The 19799-nt window shown below is 38.7% G+C and overlaps 1 protein-coding gene across 1 annotated transcript in view; it reads left to right on the forward strand.

Annotated features, from left to right (window-relative positions):
• triob (trio Rho guanine nucleotide exchange factor b) overlaps positions 1-19799 on the forward strand; it is a 347395-nt gene that overhangs the window by 299825 nt on the left and 27771 nt on the right. The window contains 3 exon segments of the mRNA XM_034175263.1: positions 13741-14027; positions 15933-16103; positions 19679-19774. Coding sequence (XP_034031154.1) covers positions 13741-14027; positions 15933-16103; positions 19679-19774 — 554 coding nt within the window.

Here is a 19799-nt window from a genome sequence, read left to right on the forward strand (position 1 = left end):
TAACCCAGTGTTTCTCAACCTTTTTTGAGTCGCGGCACCCTTTTTATATTTACAAAATCCTGCGGCACACCACCAACTAAAATAATATTATAATGCTATTACCTCTGGTTTTGCGCAAAACCCAATTATCGCAATAGAAAATCGATACAGAAAACATTGCATTTCGAAAATCCTCAAGCATTTTGCGTGCGCTCTGATCTCAAGTAGGGCTGTCACGATTAGACATTTCTGGAGACGATTAATTGTCAGACAAATAATTGCGATTGACGAATATATTGTCTATTTTTTTTCTTTTTTCCCCTTCTTTATATTCTACTATTGTAGTATAATTACACAACTCTGGAAGAACGTTTGGCTTCTGTGAAACTGGGAATGGTGCAACATTTTTATTTTTATCTTCATTTTACATACAGTCCCAACTTTTTCTGATTTGTGGTTGTTTCTGTTGCATTTCTGAAATTGTTTCTCCTCATCAGTCACGTTTTGTGCTTAAACACTACATTAAGCTCAAGATTGAACAAATAAATACCTTTGGAAAATAACAGCTGTTAAAGTTCAGAGTTCTCACCTGCTTTTTGTGATCTGTGCGTCTGAACATTTTTTTTTTTTTGTGTATCTCAGTTCATTCATATATTCTCATTTTTTAAATATGTTTTTAAAGATATTTGACCGTTTATTTCATCTCATGATCTCATAAATTCAGCATACGACGCGCACATGGTGTGAACAGGACGGTAACGGCAGAATCACACCTTTAGAGAAAGTTCAGAGAGAAGTAAAGGCAGCATCACGTTTCCGTTTTGTTAACATGTTCACTCCATTTAAAATCCTCTCTCTGCTCCGCGCTCGCTGCGCACTGAACGTGTCGCGCCTGCATTCAGGAATCTCCCTCACCCAACCCCTCCCCTCCCTCACCCACCCCCTCCCTCACCCAACCCCTCCCCTCCCTCACCCACCCCCTCCCTCACCCAACCCCTCCCCTCCCTCACCCACCCCCTCCCTCGCAGTCTGCAGCCTGTTAACTCCGCGGCTTTTGAAGGAGACCACACTGTTTTAATCGGCCGTCAGCCTCCTTGTTATTGTCCCGCCTTAAGACGAGAGCGAGGCTGCAGAACAATGACGTCAGATTCTGAGTCGTTTTATGCTTTGTGGATAAAATAAATAATTCACTGTAATCGCGAATATGAAAAATAATCGCGAATATGAAAAATACCCACGGCACCCCTGACGATCGATCACGGCACCCTAGGGTGCCGCGGCACCCCGGTTGAGAATCACTGCCTTAACTGATCAATGTGCAGCAGGAGACACATACTTTTTAACACTATAAGAAGCATTATGAAAAGTTCTCCCGAAATACAGTTATCATAGGCTTATCAAAAGTACGATTCTATTGACAGTAGGTCACATTACTTTTTAGACATAGTAAGCCGTCATTTCATTCAGCCTTGTTACTTAAATTTAGAAATAGAAATCATATAAAAACATTTGTTATAGAAATACTAAAGGCTATACTATAAATAATATATCATTACTTGTGTGATACAATTCATCATATAAAGCAAGAAATGACTGGATGACTGGACCAATGACTGGATACAAAGGTTGAACTTTTGAACTGCAATACACAAAAAGGCCACAAGATGGAGACAGTTGTCTATCTCACTACAAGCTACAAGTAACATCAAGGATTTCTTTTATTACCAATATGTGTTGCTAATCAACTTGGAGAATGACTCTCCATTTAAAGTAAAATGTTAGGTATGTGAAATTATGCCAGGACTTGGGAAAATACATTTTAGACAGGGACGCCATTATACCACGCCACCGCACCGCAGACTGTGCAAAACAGCATACTTCGTATGACCGACGCACGACCGTCACACAAATAGAATAAAGAATAAAGAAACAACCTGGCGGCGACAGCATGGTAGCTAGCCATGCACACCATTTGCACAGGTTACGGCTAGGTTAGGCTAGGTTATGTGACTGGCAGAGTTAGCACGAACGAAAATAATATCCAACCTTAATTCATATCTGAGTGACCCAGTTAGACAGCACTTTACTTCAGACCAGAAGATCAGAATGTCTCTCTCACACACAGATGTCTGATTTATGAACAAGTTAGGTTGCTGTTCATCAATTAATAGCTGAAGTTAACCTTCACTTACCGTCATGGCCGTAGTGGTCCCTGCCTCACTTTATAGTCACCCTTTCTTGACTTCAATGAAAATATATACTTGTTTTATAAAAAGTAAAATAAAGACCTCTTTCTTGACCTCATATTTAACTGTTGACAGCACTGTAACAGTAAAACTTGTAATTTCTAACCTACATTATTAATAAATGTAACTATTAAATTCTTTCTAACATTTTTCTAACATTTAAATTTTCTCTAAGCATTTTACTTGTCGAAATTATTATTATTTTAAGTAGTATTAGTAGATGTAGTAAAAAAAAGGCTTCAAAACTGGTCCTTTAATCTAGGGGTGTTGTGAGGGGGGACATCCTTGCCCCACGCCCCCATTCCGTCTGGTTTTGCCCCTGCTTTGGCGTTTGAGCACAAAGAATGGATAACATTTATTTATGCAGAAAACATGACCAGATTTACAGGTCAGAAAGTTTTATTGCGTTTTCACATCATGTGGTCCTCAGAAAGAGAGTTTAGGTGCATTTGAGTGGAAAATAGTGTTAGTTGTTGACACGTCGCAGAGGATCAGCTGTTTTTAGCGAGCAGATATGGAGCGGCTCAGCTCAGCTCTAAATAAAGGAGGAAAAAAGCATAAAAATGTCTGTAAAGCTCAGTGCACGTGTACTGTTATCACCGCGCTTTAAGAGGTGACATTGAGTCGTAGCTGCTACAAAAAAAAATGCCCGGTGTGCAATATTATCAGTCCAGCAGTGCCTGGGTTACTCCTTTTCTAACCCAAATATCAGGTCATGTAAACACGCATCAGAATATCCCCATAGAAAAGAACATTATTTTGTGTTCTGCGCATGTCCTATCCGCAAGGAATCTTGGTCTTTTGAGTACGGCAACTACTTGTATGCGGCGTGCACAACCCACTGGAAACCACAGAAGCAGAGGTAAACAAGTATGGTGAAATCCAGACGTGGAAGCACAGCACCACACTTTTGGAGTGAGGAGGAAACCGAATACTTCATTAGTATCGTGAAAGACATGAATATAATGGGTTTTTTTGACGGTAGAAAGAGGAAGAAGAAACAGAAATTACGCATATTTGCGTCATGATGTTCTCCGTGCGTCTGGATGTTGTCCATGCGTCGCTGTTTAGATGGGGATATTCCAAATGATACCAATGACCATATATACAGGAGTAACTCTGTCTGCTTAAGCATGTAAACGGGTTATTCCTAATGATTCAGAAACCGGAATATTGACCTTAACCTGAATATTAAGGCATGTAAACGTAGTCACTGTCAAAAAATATGAAATTTCTTTCATTTTTTTTTTAGCGTTATGTAGCATGGTACCCTTTATCGACTGACAAAGTTTGATCTGGATCCGATTCAGATTACAGATCTTGTGCCCATTTAAATTTGAGGGCCTCTTCACACATAACACGACACTGGGGTGAAAGAAGCAGAAACCGGAAGGAAATCCGCAAACAAAAACGAAATGGGGAACCGTGAAACATTTCACCTGCTGTCAGGAGGGATGCACGGTTGGACAGGTGTGCACGATACCGCGGCAATGGTTTTGTGCACGCTCGTATTCACGCGCACGAACACAGTGTGAGCACGTGGAAAGTCGCACACACAGCAGCGGAGCAAAAAAATAAAAAACACCACAATTCCTGTTATTAAGAGTGGATTTAGCCTCCGCCTAGATGTACACCAGGAAGTAATGAAATGACGTGGATTACATTCTCACTTTATGTTTTACATGAATCACCTTATGCGCTCGTCGCATGAAGAGCCAGTTTCTGTGTCATGAAGAGCCAGGCTCTCACATTGTGAACACATCAGCCGGCATGGCGTGTCCAGCGCGCAGTGATCCGCTGCAAATATAATAGGCCTATTTGTTTTAATTATTACAATGTGGGGAAATCTTGCAGATACATGCGCCTCACGGGGGCATCCCATGAGGTGATTTTCTGCATGATATTCACCAAGCAATATATTTTTAAATTTATTTCCATGTGAAGACAGCAAGCTGACGTCCGCGCCTCATGGTAAAGTTATGTGATGTCATATTCTGCAAACCACTACATGTGTTCTCCAGCTGCGACTTGCAAGCACAGATATCTGGACAGCTGCCAGTCGCTGGGATATGCCCACCTTTGTCTGCGGACCTCGCTAGCTCACTGAAAAAAAGCTCACACTCTGTTCCTTCATTCTGTGATTTGTATTTTATGTATGGATTATAATTTTTTTGTCCTGCATCTGTCTTTCTGATGTCTGTGTGTTTGCTTTACTACCTTGCATGCATGGTCAGGTCCAGCTGCATGTCGGCGGTCAGCTGACATGTCCACAGCAAAACGTATGAGCAGTGCAATCACACATGAATGAGTTCATGCCTTTACCCTTATTTGTTTTATTTGATCTCCACTCTCTCAGTCTGTCATGCAAACTATAATTTATGATCAGCCTACCTGACTGGCTTCACACTGTGCCGCGCGCTCAGACGCTGGCCAATCCTCATGTGATTGCATCTGTATGAAATTATCAGCATGTCATGAGGGCATGAGGATATGAGCGCCCGCCCACACATGTTCATTGCGTGTTCATCAGCTGAGTTATAGTACACAGCAATCAGCTCTTCCAGCAGCGCACTGCGCTGGACAGCAATCAGACTCCGGGACCCTCAGCCACAGCTGACAATGTTGGTTTCATGGTGTGTGTTGGGGGAACGACGACACTCCATAAGCCATTTGTGTGTGTGGAGGGGAGTTTGGCACAGTCACAACCATGTGTTGCTGGGCTGCACCACACTCTTGTAGCACTTAGATCATTTTCACAGACAGCTCGAATGTGGTCGTCTGCTCTCTACTCGCCAGGAGCGTGAATAGCCCCACCTTTTCTAAGTGTCCAGCAAGCAGTGTTGGATGTTTGTGTGTGATACCTGGAATTTTGCCGACACCTGCCGAGAGAGTGGTCGATTGGGCACGCGCAGGGCACTTGCTCTCTTTCTGCTGCTTGTGTACGTGAATGTTGTGGCAACAGCTGTACGAGGCGTTTGAGGCGGCTCCGATTTTTCACAAGTGCCATGCAATTCCTGCTTTGTGTGCCAGTCTGCTTCAGTCGTGTTATGTGTGAAGAAAGTATAACATCGAAAAACCCGTTTGATGTATATTTTACATTATATCAAACGTGCCCTAATGACTCTTATATTTGAAAGTGAGATACAGACTGGCACTCATTTTAATTTAATATTGAAAATCCCATTTGGTGTACATTTTGCATTATATCTCAATCAAAAAATTCACTAATTTGCGACAAAGAGGTGCAAACTGGCACTCTCAATGAATAGACTGTTTGACCCACATCTGATCCATATTTCTAATTTAGCCCTTTTGATCTATATTTTGTATTATATTTTAACTTATGAAAGGTCACTTCTAACAGGAATTGGAATTGGAAACTAGTGTTGGCAGAGGCTTGTGCTCTATGACCGCTTTGCTCTGGTTGTTTTTGTGTTGGGTGTTCTGGTCAAATAATTATCAATTATCTCCTACAGTCTTCCATAACTGGAAAAAATACTCAAAACATTGATAGCAGTCAAGAAATCCTTAAAAAAAAACCTTAGTTTCAAAAGTTAATCCATCAGACTCAACAATGCTGCCACACTCAGACTTACAGTAATGTTCAGAATAATGAATGAATGAATGAATGAATGAATGAATGAATGAATGAAACTGTTTATTTCGAACATTTGATACAACAACAATTACAAGATAGATCAGTAAAGACAACAACAAAAAAGTTCCTACTGTGTACCCAACATGTCCGAAAAGGGGTAGGGTGAAGCATCAGCTTATTTATCCCTACCCCTTCTTCCCCACAACCAGTAATACCCTTTGCCACATATACACATAGATTCCTACACACCTAAACCGATATCAATATATATATATACACATATATATACATACACACATCAACATACATACACATATACATACACATATATACACATATACACACATATACATATATACATGTATATATACACATATATATACACAAACATAAATATACACCTACACATACCTACTTACATACAAAATACTATATATTTACAAGCCGAAGCAAAAAACAAAAACACCCTAACCCTCATTACCCTTCCTCCTCCCTATACCTAGAAAAAAACATATTTTTGTACCGCTGTTTGAACTGGTTCATTCTTGGACATTGCTTGAGCCCCACTCCCAATCTGTTCCACATCCTCACCCCACAGACAGAAATACAGAAACCTTTTAATGTTGTTCGTGCCCACTGATGCTTTAAATTAAATTTCCCCCTCAGACTGTAATCCCCTGATCTGTTAAAAAACATATTTTTAATATTTGCTGGAAGTAAATTGTTTATTGCTTTATACACAATTTGTACTGTTTGAAAATGAACCAAGTCTGTGAATTTTAAGAATTTGGATTGTAAAAATAGTGGATTTGTATGATCTCTATAGCCAGTATTATGAATAATTCTTATAGCTCTTTTCTGCATTACTGATAGTGATTGTGTTGTACCTTTATAAGTATTACCCCATACCTCTGCACAGTACTGTAAATATGGTAAAACCAGTGAGCAGTAAAGAATGCGGAGTGAGTTGTGGTCCAGAATATGTTTCGCTTTGTTTAGAACTGAAATGCTTCTTGACAGTTTACTTTGTATACGTTATATATGAGTCTTCCAGTTTATCTTATCATCTATTATCACCCCCAAAAACTTATTTTCATGTACCCTTTCAATATCTACCCCCTCGACTTGTAACTGAACCTGTATGTCTGTATTACAATAGCCAAATAACATGTATTTTGTTTTACTTAAGTTTAATGATAATTTGTTTCTGTCAAACCATATTTTCAATTTTCCCATTTCTATACTGATCCTCCTCAGTAACTCCTGCAAATCCCCCCTGAACAAAAAATGCTTGTGTCATCTGCAAATAATACTAATTTTAATATTTTGGAAACATTGACAATATCATTTATATAAATTAGAAACAGTTTTGGACCCAATACTGACCCCTGTGGGACGCCACAAGCATTGTCCAAGCATGATGATGTATATTCCCCCAACTTCACAAACTGTTTTCTGTTACTTAAGTAGCTTCTCACCCAGTGCAACACCAACCCCCTAATCCCATACTGTTCAAGTTTATTGATTAATATGTCATGATTGATTGTATCAAAAGCCTTTTTACAGGTCTATAAATATCCAACTGAATGTAATTTGTGGTCTATGGCGTTTGTAATCTCAACTGATTCTATTAATGCAAGTGATGTTGAACTATGTGCTCTGAATCCATATTGACTATCAGTAAGTAATTTAGGTTTATTTATGATTGTCTAATCTATTATTGAAAACTTTTCTAATAATTTGGAAAATTGTGGAAGCAAAGAAACGGTCTATAATTTGTGAAGTGGTGTCTATCCCCAGTCTTATACGCGGCACACCTTAGCTATTTTCATTTGATTGGGAAATTTACCGGTTTGAAATGATAAGTTACAGATGTATGTTAATGGTTCTACAATCCATTCAATGACCTGTTTTACCACCACCATATCTAATTTCATTTTAAATCGGTAGATGTTTTATATTTACAATTATTCACAATGTCTATAATTTCTTTTCCATCCACTGCTGTGAGGAACATTGAACAGGGGATTTCTTTCTATGAGATTATTATCCCAATCCTCAGGTTGGGAATCGGGAATTCTTTCTGCCAAGCTTGGTCCAATATTTACAAAAAAATTATTAAAACCGTTGACTACCTCATCCTTATTTTCCTTCTTGACATTATTATCAATGAAATACCTGAGGGTAACTCTGTTTTTTATTACCATTTTTGATAATGCTATTTAATATATCCCATATTCCTTTAATATTGTTTTTGTTATTATATAATATGTTACTATAATATTCCTTCCTACATACCCGTATAATATTAGTTAATCTATTTTTGTATTTCTTATATCTATTTTCTGCCTCTTTAGTCTTTAGTTTTATGAATTCTCTATACAGTGTATTTTTCTTATTACATGCATTTCGTAACCCTTTCGTCATCCATGGTCGAGCTTGGATTTTTTGTTTTCTGTAGTCTTGTTTAATTGGACAATTTTTATCATATAATGATGTAAATGTTTGTAAAAAAGTTTCATATGCACTATCAACATCACTTTCACTGTATACCTTTTCCCAGTTTTGCTCCTGTAAATCCTTCTTTAGTGTGTTCATGTTTTCCTCTGTCCGCACTCGCCTGTATTTTATTTTCTCCTCTGGCTGATTCCGCCGATGGTTTCTATTATAAACGATGAAAACTGGTAGATGATCACTAATGTCATTGATTAATAATCCACTCACAGTGTTATTCTCAATATCATTGCTGAATATATTATCAATTAAGGTAGCACTATGGGATGTAATTCTGCTTGGCCTGGTGATTTTTGGATATAAACTCATACTGTACATTATACTGATAAATTCATCTGTTATTTTATGCTTATTTGGATTGAGCAGATCAATATTTAAGTCACCACAAAGAACACAGTTTTTGATTAGTTTTTGAGAACATTTTTCCCATACAGTCAGTGAATGTTTCAATACTAGATCCTGGTGCTCTATATACAGCTGACTAATACATTTTTGCTTTTTTCTTCACATATTTCAATAGTTATACATTCTAATAAGTTATCAATCACAGTTGTCATATTGTCTACTATTTTATAATCCATGTTCTTATCCACATAACAGCCACTCCTCCTCCACTCTTATTCTTTCTGTTTACACAATTAAATTCATATCCATCCAGTTCAAAATCCATTCCTTTATCTTCATTGATCCATGTTTCTGATATAGCAATTATGTTAATATTTTTTTAAACTGACTTAAATATTCTTTAATGTTGTTAAAGTTTGCATATAGACTTCTGCTGTTGAAATGGATTATTGATAATTTGTTATCCGTTCTAATGATCCGATTAAACTGTTCATCTGTATAATAGCAACAACTGTCATTGATATTTGAGAAGAAATTATTGTCCGGGTCTATATCGTGCTCCAAGTCCAGTACATTGTGGTCTGTGTATTTAAATGTTCTCAGTTCTACTTTTCCATGATCAGCAATCCTTTGAGTTATATCCTTCTTGTCTCCAGATGTAGATGAATAGGTAGTAGATGAATAGGTTCCTCTGGTCTGTGTCATAGTGTTGTGATGTGTTTGTGTCCTCATACCTTATTGGTCGTATTTGTCCAGATCCTCGATGTTCCTGATTACCATAACCTTCGCTTGTTCTGGTGTTCCATTCAATTTGATAAATGTTTTGCAGTTGGATGTCCATGTCTGTTGAATTTTTCCCTGCTTTTTTAAGAAACGAGCTTTCCTGGCGATGTCTGCGTTTCTTTTGGTCAGATGTTCATTGATGAATACGTTTGTTCCTTTGATTTTCCGTCCCTGTTTTAACAATACCATTTTATGTTTTCTGTTGACAAACCTCATTATAACTGCTCGCTTGTCTCCATCCTCTCTCCTGGGCAGGGGGTGGCACGCTTCAATGTTATTACAGTCCATTTGTATACCTTTAGATTGCAGGAAGTCAGCCACCTGTTGTTCCACTGAGCTGGCCTCCTGCTCGTTGGCCTCCCCTCCGCTGTCTTCTGACACCGTGCATAGGATCGAGGTTTAATATGAATTCCTGTAATAATAACGTCGTTCATCCTTGTGTACTGTTCCAACTCTACAACACGGTTCTCCAGGTACACCAGACGCCGGTCTTTCTCGGCATTCTGGATCCGGAGAGCCTTCACTTCTTCCACCAGCTCCATAATGGATTTCTGCTGCATTTTAACCACAGAGATTTCCTCAGACAAAAAGTCCAGGGACTTCTTGATATCGTCTCCCTCCTCCGCCGTCAGTGCCTTCTTCGGACCCATGGTCAGATAACTCCACGCTGGCGCCTCGGGCCTCGGTAAAGCTACGCCGGTGGAACTGCGCTGATGCCTCGGGCTTCAGGTGGAGCCACGCCGGTGGATGTGCGCTGACGCCTCGGGCCTCGGTAAAGCCGCGCCGGTGGAACTGCGCTGACGCCTCGGGCTTCAGGTGGAGCCGAGCCAGTGGATGTGCGCTGACACCTCGGGAGACAGTCCAGGGTCCGGTACACAGAAAGGCAGGCCGCGTAGTAAAGGTACAGATGAGGGCAAGGCAAAATACGTGGTCAGGAACAGGGCAATCCTTGTTCTGTGATGTGATATGTAGCCCAAAAAAAATTGGTTGTGTAGTAGTGCTATGTGACTAATAGTAGTGCTGTGTGACTAAAAAGATTAATCCTTGTTTTGAGTATATTTCTTATTGTTACATGGGAAACAAGGTACCAGTAGATTCAGTAGATTCTCACAAATCCAACAAGACCAAGCATTCATGATATGCACACTCTTAAGGCTATGAAATTGGGCTATTAGTAAAAAAGTAGAAAAGGGGGTGTTCACAATAATAGTAGTGTGGCATTCAGTCAGTGGGTTTGTCAATTTTGTGGAACAAACAGGTGTGAATCAGGTGTCCCCTATTTAAGGATGAAGCCAGCACCTGTTGAACATGCTTTTCTCTTTGAAAGCCTGAGGAAAATGGGACGTTCAAGACATTGTTCAGAAGAACAGTGTAGTTTGATTAAACAGTTGATTGGAGAGGGGAAAACGTATACGCAGGTGCAAAAAAATTATAGGCTGTTCATCTACAATGATCTCCAATGCTTTAAAATAGACAAAAAAAACAGAGACGCGTGGAAGAAAACGGAAAACAACCATGAAAATGGATAGAAGAATAACCAGAATGGCAAAGGCTCACCCATTGATCAGCTCCAGGATGATCAAAGCCAGTCTGGAGTTACCTGTAAGTGCTGTGAAAGTTAGAAGACGCCTGTGTGAAGCTAATTTATTTGCAAGAATCCCTCGCAAAGTCCCTCTGTTAAATAAAAGACATGTGCAGAAGAGGTTACAATTCACCAAAGAACACATCAACTGGCCTAAAGAGAAATGGAGGAATATTTTGTGGACTGATGAGAGTAAAATTGTTCTTTTTGGGTCCAAGGGCTGCAGACAGTTTGTGAGACGACCCCCAAACTCTGAATTCAAGCCACAGTTCACAGTGAAGACAGTGAAGCATGGTGGTGCAAGCATCATGATATGGGCATGTTTCTCCTACTATGGTGTTGGGCCTATATATCGCATACCAGGTATCATGGATCAGTTTGGATATGCCAGAATACTTGAAGAGGTCATGTTGCCTTTTGCTGAAGAGGACATGCCCTTGAAAATGGGTGTTTCAACAAGACAATGACCCCAAGCACACTAGTAAACCAGCAAAATCTTGGTTCCAAACCAACAAATTAATGCCTCACAGATGTGAAGAAATCATGAAAAACTGTGGTTATACAACTAAATACTAGTTTAGTGATTCACAGGATTGCTAAAAAAAAAAAAAAAGCAGTTTGAACATAATAGGTTTGAGTTTGTAGCGTCAACAGCAGATGCTACTATTATTGTGAACACCCCCTTTTCTACTTTTTTTTACTAATAGCCCAATTTCATAGCCTTAAGAGTGTGCATATCATGAATGCTTGGTCTTGTTGGATTTGTGAGAATCTACTGAATCTACTGGTACCTTGTTTCCCATGTAACAATAAGAAATATACTCAAAACCTTGATTAATCTTTTTAGTAACATAGCACTACTATTATTCTGAACACTACTGTATAAAAGTCCACTTTAAGCTCAGAATAACTACAAAATAACACCAGTGTCCCATAATTGTCAGTTTGTTACCCATATAAAACGAGTGAAGAAATACGGTTAGCTTGGTATATTTATCAGTTTTTATTGATCCTGTGCCCAGTGTTAGAAAATACTTCTGGACTGTCTGCTTTGCACTGATGTACCGCACAATAAAAGTGATTAGAATAATTTTAAATTATTATGAGTAATGTATGTTGCAAGTGATCATAAAATCCACAGACATAAATGGCTACACAAAGCATTTTTAAGGTTCAGAAAAACATGACTTTGACTGCTGTTGCGTGATTGACACCTGTTCATTTCTTTTTCTGAAATTTATTTTGAAAACAAGATTTCCTTTAACAAATCACTTTCCTAACACGAGTAGATAACTCAGAGGCTTGATTGATAATAATGCATTAATGTGATAACCTTCACCTTTAATTTAAATACACTTTTGATCAAATGCAATACTTCATTGTAATGTGAATTCTGATGTCAGACATTAAATATATTCCATGAATATTGCAAGTAGATAGATGAGCATCATCCTGTTTTGATTTTGAATGCAAAATGGTTTTGGTTTTGTCTCTGCGAAGTTACTGCATTATTTTCCGGACTATAAATTACACTGGAATATAAATTTTCTCTATTATCAGCTCATTAATTTGGGATTTTTGTTCATTGTTATTCTGTACTTCTTATTATTGGCAGTTATTCTTTTATTATTGGACTTTATTTTGTTTAGTCCTTTGTTTCCTGTGAAAGTCCTATCTACATAGTTACTATAATTATTATTAATATGCATAACAAATGCATGATTTTTCAGTATAAGTTGCAGGACCTCCCAAACTAGTAAAAACCACGACTTAAATTCCAGAAAATATGATAGTAATTTTTGCATTGTCTGTTTGGTTTACTCAGATATTGCTGGTTTGGTCTGATATTGAAACGGTTACATTTTGGGAGAGATGTGGATAAAAGGGCAGAGCTAGCTTTTTTTTTTTTATTCTTTACTGTCTACTTTAAGTGTAATAATAAGTCGACTATTTATGCACCTTGGTGAAAATGGTGAGCTGACACTAATGCAGAAGACTACAAACAGCTGTCACGTGTTTCGTGAACTCTGATGGGTGTGGAAAGCTTTTTAGAAAGGTTTACAGGCGCGTGCATTGGTAGAACACATACCAGTGTATTGTTTTCTGCCCCGTGTCTCTGTCTGTCTGTATGTGAACAAAATAACTAAGAGGTTGGATCTGATTTGGACCAGAGTTGGTACTGTAGAATGACTGAACGTCAGCTGAACACAAAGTCTTGTGATTTTAAGAAAAATCTGTTACAAATCAGAGTCTCAGGCCAATCTCAAGGTAAGCATTTAGGGGATATTTTTAGAATGGCTATTCTGGGGAACTGGTAACAATAAACCTACACTTACTGTACAATTAAACACTAATATGAAGTCACACACCACCTTTCTATTGGTCACATAAAATTTGACACTGGAAGAACTTGAAAGGTCAAACTTAGGGTCATAACTGTTTAACTCAAACCATTTGGAGCCATCATGGGTGTGGGAAGAGTTGTGTTAGTCATCAAATGGTTCAGTTATGAAAAAATGTGATCAAATGTCAAGACTGCACAGGATTAGAACTTGAGATCACTGAATCACATGCCTCCATGTCAAACATGTATTTTTTAGTAATGGACACAGATTAGATTATGTCTTGAATATCTTTGTTAACAGAAATACCAACATTTTTTCTGTTGCCCCGCCCCCTTTTTTCACTTTTAGACACCTTATCTGTATCTAGTAATGACGCACTCCAGCCAGGCTCCAGCCATACTCTGGGTCCTCACAGCTCGCCGGGTCCCAAACGTCCCGGCAACACGCTAAGGAAGTGGCTGACCAGCCCTGTACGCCGTCTCAGCTCCGGCAAGGCCGATGGTCACGTTAAGAAACTTGCCCACAAGCACAAGAAGAACCGGGAAGGCACAAGAAAGAACGTAGACACGGGACCCGGTTCTCAGAAGGACTCTGACGACAGCGCTGCCACACCTCAGGATGAGACCCTCGAGGAAGTAAGAACAGTTAAATTTATCATGCAGTCTTACAACATTCCATCCATACAAATGAACTGCAACATCTTAAAGTACAACAATAGCACTCTGAAATTTTTCAATTTGGGCTCCATTAGTAGCTGTTTTTCAAAGCAAACTCTTATTTAGGACAGAAACGAGAATAAGTCCAGTATTGAATTAAAATGTCAACACTGTCTTGAGCTACAGAGCTCTACAATGTAAGCCTACGGAGCAAGCTAAAAACCTCACAGTCAGCCACGTGTTGTTGCCACTGAATAGTAGCACTAACTAGTAGTATGGCAAGGATCCCTACTGAGGCACACATGTCTATGTTTACCTCAGTAAATGTAAAGAAACTTTTTTAAACAACAGATTACACAGGCAGCGACTTACCTTAGCCTTCTTCCAATTTGGTGATGCCGCTTTCCACTAAGTCTGTATACAGTAAGTCCATACATGAACAGCTCCATGTCATGGACTATGTCTTGGACTTCATTTACATCAATCATTAACACATATAAATAGTATGACACTGCACTGTCTGTAGGAGGCAGTTCTAAAAAAATGAGTAATCATGCATGAAGGAGACAAGTGAGGGAAGCCACCAAGACACCTGTAACAACTCGGAAGGAGGAGTTTTAGGCTTCTCTGCTGGTGATTGCACCACATACTTCGACTTGGAATAGAAAATAGTGTTATTTCTGACCAGTGTTGCCACAGTTACTTTGAAAAGTTACTTTATCAGTTCCTTTATACAGTTACTTTATTAGCAGCTGCCAACAACTTGTAACTAATAAGTAATGTAACTAATAAGGTAACTAGTAATCTGTCTTGGTTACTCTTAAGATTGAGTAATCAGCAAAGTAACTAATAATTACTTTTCTGAGTACTCAATCTTAAAAATAAACCAAATTAGATTAGTAGTTATTTTATTAGTTACATTCAGCAGCTGCTGACAAGTTGTTTGCAGCTGCTAATGAAGTAACTGTATAAAGTAACTGTAACAAGTAAATAATAAAGTAACTTTTCTAAGTAACTGTGGCAACACTGTTTCTGACCCAATTTAGGACTTTTAAGACATGGAATGATGTCCACTTGGTCCAGTGGTCAGGAACGATGTTTGTTAAATTGCTAACCTGCTTCATTGCCCTCACCATATAGTGCACATATGTCAAACACAAGGCCATTTACAAGACCAGACAACTTCGGAACAGATAGGAGGATCCATCTGATGGCATATCAGCAGAGTTCATAATCTACTGCAACAACAGTGAGCAAATGTAATAAAACATTTAGTTTAAAAATAACTTTCAAATGTAAAATGTAAACCAAAATAACTGTGAGATAACAAAATAATAGTTCAGATTAAATCAAAACACCTAATCCACTGTAAGCACATTGAAAGACAGGGTTTAAATCTGACATCTTCCCTGAAACATTTCAGCTGGAGAATGATTTCAATGTTTGTGCCACATAAGGGCCACTAAACATGGCTGTGCCAAATCCCCATGTTAATCTGTCCCAGATCTGGTGTCATGACCCTAAGCAACAATGAGACCCTTAAAAAAACCACCATCCTCTCCCTGTGAGTGCCGGAGTGATCACCGCATTTTATTTTATAAGGGTGTCAGTGTGATTGACTTTGACACATGTGACTTACTGAATTATTCACTGAACATTTTGGGGTGTTCTTTTACACAAACCCTCCATTATCTCTTCATATCCAGTGCATCATTGCACAGTTTCTGCCTTTCCAATGCTGTCACCAAACATGAGCAACTCCAAACAACACTTAAATTCCACTTGAGCACTAATTGCTTTTCTGTGGCCACCACGTCAGAAAAGTTAAAGTTCTGTTCTGAGCTCTGTGATGAGAGGCGTGACGAAAAGTGCTTTCTTCTTCAGCGTATGCGTAATGAGGGTCTGAGCAGCGGGACTCTGTCCAAGTCTTCTTCATCGGGCATGCAGAGCTGCGGGGAGGAAGAAGGAGAGGAGGGAGCCGACGCCGTCCCTCTACCTCCCCCTATGGCCATCCAGCAGCACAGCCTGCTGCAGCCCGACTCTCAAGACGACAAGGTGGGTTGAGCACGAGTACGCTCACACGCATGGCCTCAGAGAATGCTACATGTTAATACAGCTGTTTTATTTCTGTTTTGTCACTTGTATTTTATTCATTAAAGCTACAGTGTGTACAATTCAATTTCAACTTCTTTTCATTTATATAGCGCCAAATCACAACAAGGTTGCCTCAAGGCGCTTTACACAAGTAAGGTCTAACCTTACCAACCCCCAGAGCAGCAGGGGTAAGGAAAAACTCCCTCTGAGGAAGAAACATCAAGCAGACCAGACTCAAAGGGGTGACCCTCTGCTTGGGCCATGCTACAGACATAAATTACAGAACAATTCACAAAACGAATATACAGAAAATGTTGCCGGTTATAGGACGGTTTCCGGAACAGACACCACACCCATCTCTGGATGGAGCTGCACCTCAAACAGAGAAAAAAGGAAAAAAGCAGAATCAAACATCAGAAAGACAACAAATGCAGTGTAATTTGTCAGCATTAAGCAACAAGAAAAATAGAAGAAATACTAAGGTGATCACCGACCACTAGACCTTAGCTTCACTAAAAGACCCAGACTTTAGATAAAGTTGAGGCAGCGGCCCACTCCATTTCCTAATAAAATGAATTAAAAAGAGTTAAAAGCATAGTAACATACTATGCCAGTATGCTAGCACAATAAGAGAAAACTCTGTGACCCACAGACTTTTTATTCACCCTGGGGACACATAGTAGTCCTGCACCTTGAGAACACAAAGCCCGGGTCAGTACTTAGGGTTTAATTAGATCAGCTAGGTGGGGAGGTGCCAGTCCGTGAACAATTTTATAGGCTAGTAGCAGAACCTTAAAATCTGATCTCACTGGGACAGGAAGCCAGTGAAGAGATGCCAAAATGGGTGTAATGTGGTCGAACTTTCTGCTTTGTGTCAGAAGTCTGACAGCAGCATTTTGACCCCTAATGCTGGACTGCGATAAACCAGAAAATAGAACATTGCAGTAGTCCAATCTAGAAGAGATAAACGCATGAATCAGGGTCTCAGCATCAGCCATAGACAGGATGGGATGAATCTTTGCTATATTTTGTACTTTGTGGCGTTTATTAGCAGAAATGAACTATAGCATCCATAAACACCTGTTCATTCATGTGTAATTCCTTGGAACAATGAATCATTGTGTTATCATGAGCTTAGAATGACCCCTTCATATGTACATGGGAGCGTTCGTGGAGGCCGCCATGTTGCACCACCATCTTGATACAGTAGCCAAAAAGGAACATACTGTATTTTCTGGAGTATAAGTTGCACCTTAAAAAAAAAAAAAAAAAAAAATGCCTCTTGAAGAGGAAAACACCATATATAAGTTACACTGGACTTTTTATCTGTATTATTGGGTCTTTAATTTGGGATTTTGTGCGTTGTTGTAGTGTACTTTTTATTATTGGTATTTATTCTTTTATTCTTCGAGATTAGTTTGTTTAGTCCTTTGACTCCTGGGTAAGTCCGATATAAACAGTCATTCTATTATCTAACTATTATTATACTATTATCATCAACAACGAATGTGTGAGTTTTTTGTTTTTGTTTTTGTTTTTGTTTTTTTGTATATGAGGCGCACCGGAGTATAAGTCCCAAATTAGTAATAAAAAAAGACTTATATTTCAGAAAGTACTTACTCCACCTTTCACATTTTGCAGCATGGACATAAGACTGAAGAAAAAAAGATGAATCAGTGTTTTCTCCCGAGTACACTCTCTACTGGTTGCTTGTACAGGCTAACAATTTGAAAACTCTCATTTTCATCAAATGCCGGATTATACTTACTGCTTATCACAAGAGAAGGCAATCCACAAGAAGTGAAAATGTGCACAGAAACAAAATCATGAATACCAACTGCATAATGCAATCTGTAGCCTCACCACTGGTTGGCACTAAATCCTACATACTGTGGCTTTAAGGTTTCTGATTGCTTCTTATGTATTATTATGTAATATTTTGTTATGTAGTGCTCATCTAACCAGCCAGATTCTTACTTTTTTGTTGTTGTGTGTCATCTGGCACTGTGAAGACCGTTTGCAGCCACACTGCTGAAATGATACATTTGTACTAATATCTTTTCTTTTTTCTCCTCCTGTTTTCTTGATGATTGCATGTTCCTACCTTCAGCATTATGTTGATTTCTGTTCTGTTTCTCTTCTTTCCCAGTTTCCTTATCTGTCCATGTAAAGCTGCTCCATTTTCAACCCTCAATTTTTTCTACTTTTTTCTAATCTTATATTCGTTTGCATTCATAAAGTAAATAAATGTCACTTCCTTTGGAGTGGAATGATTGTGCTGTTACACATTTAAATACTCCATTCTTATTTCTTTTCAAATGTGAGCTGTAGGCAGGGCATCTTTTCACATGCCACTCTGCATCCAGCAGGGCTCCAATGGAGTATTTAGTCACACTGTTTAAATTTGTTTGATTGATTGATCGATCGTGGTGCTTACGGTCAAAGAGCTGTCTAATCCCAGAGCTTGCCCTTGACCTAAACCCACCTCACAACCTCTGTTTCCCCAACACCAACCTGTGATTGGCTCCAACTTGGCTCCTAATTTAACCTGATATTAGGAAGATCACACCATCAAGTCCTTTCATGGACACGTGGACAGTCAAGGTCCAAACTCATCCATGGTGAGCCTGATGACATACACAGTACAACTCCCAGGAAGACAAAAAAAAAGAAAAAAAGAAAAGACATAATTGTAAATCAATCAATTAACATATAACTGCATCCACTTAAAAGGGGGCATAATTAGATTCATGTCTTGAATGTATTTCCATCCATCCACTATTATTTTGGCTATTTAAGAATTTATTTATTTATTTATACATCCAGCCTAAGTAACATACAGACACAGGAATACAGGAAAAAAAATATGTTTAGAAATACACAAATTAATAAATGCAAAAATATAGTGCCAAATCACAACAGAGTTGCCTCAAGGTGCTTCACACAAGTGGTAAGGAAGAACTCCCTCTGAGGAAGAAACCTCAAGCAGACCAGACTCAAAGGGGTGACCCTCTGCTTGGGCCATGCTACAGACACAAATTACAAAACAATTCACAAAACGAACATACAGGAAATGCTGTTGGTGCACAGGACAGGAGCCTATAGAATTACATAACTAAATAAATAAAAATGCTGAAATTAATAAATGTCCAAATGCAGACATAATGAATAAATAATTGTAGAAAGACAGAAAAATAAATACATGAACAGAAATAAACAAATGAGGAAATGCATAAATAAATGTAGAAATACCACAAGAAATAAATGTAAAATACAGAAATAAATAAATAAATGCGGACGTACAGACAAATATGAATGCAGAAATACAGTATACATGAATGAATGTAGAAAGAAATAAAGAAATACAGAAATAGCCCAAATAATATTTGGATAATTATGTCTCTTTTCATGACTAAACTTTTGCATTTATTTCTGAATTAATTGGCTTATTTCTAATCATGTCAGTTTTCCTTTAATCATGACGTTCATGCTACACACTGACATCATTCTGATATTATTTTATTTCTTGTCTTCAGTCTGCATCTCGTCTGTCTGCTCGTCCCAGTAGTTCAGAGACGCCAAGCGCTGCCGAACTGGTCAGCGCCATCGAGGAGCTGGTGAAAAGCAAAATGGTGAGAAGGAAGTTAGAAACAAATT

The sequence above is a fragment of the Thalassophryne amazonica genome, chromosome 7, assembly GCF_902500255.1.
Source record: "Thalassophryne amazonica chromosome 7, fThaAma1.1, whole genome shotgun sequence".
Classification (NCBI taxonomy): Eukaryota; Metazoa; Chordata; class Actinopteri; order Batrachoidiformes; family Batrachoididae; genus Thalassophryne; species Thalassophryne amazonica.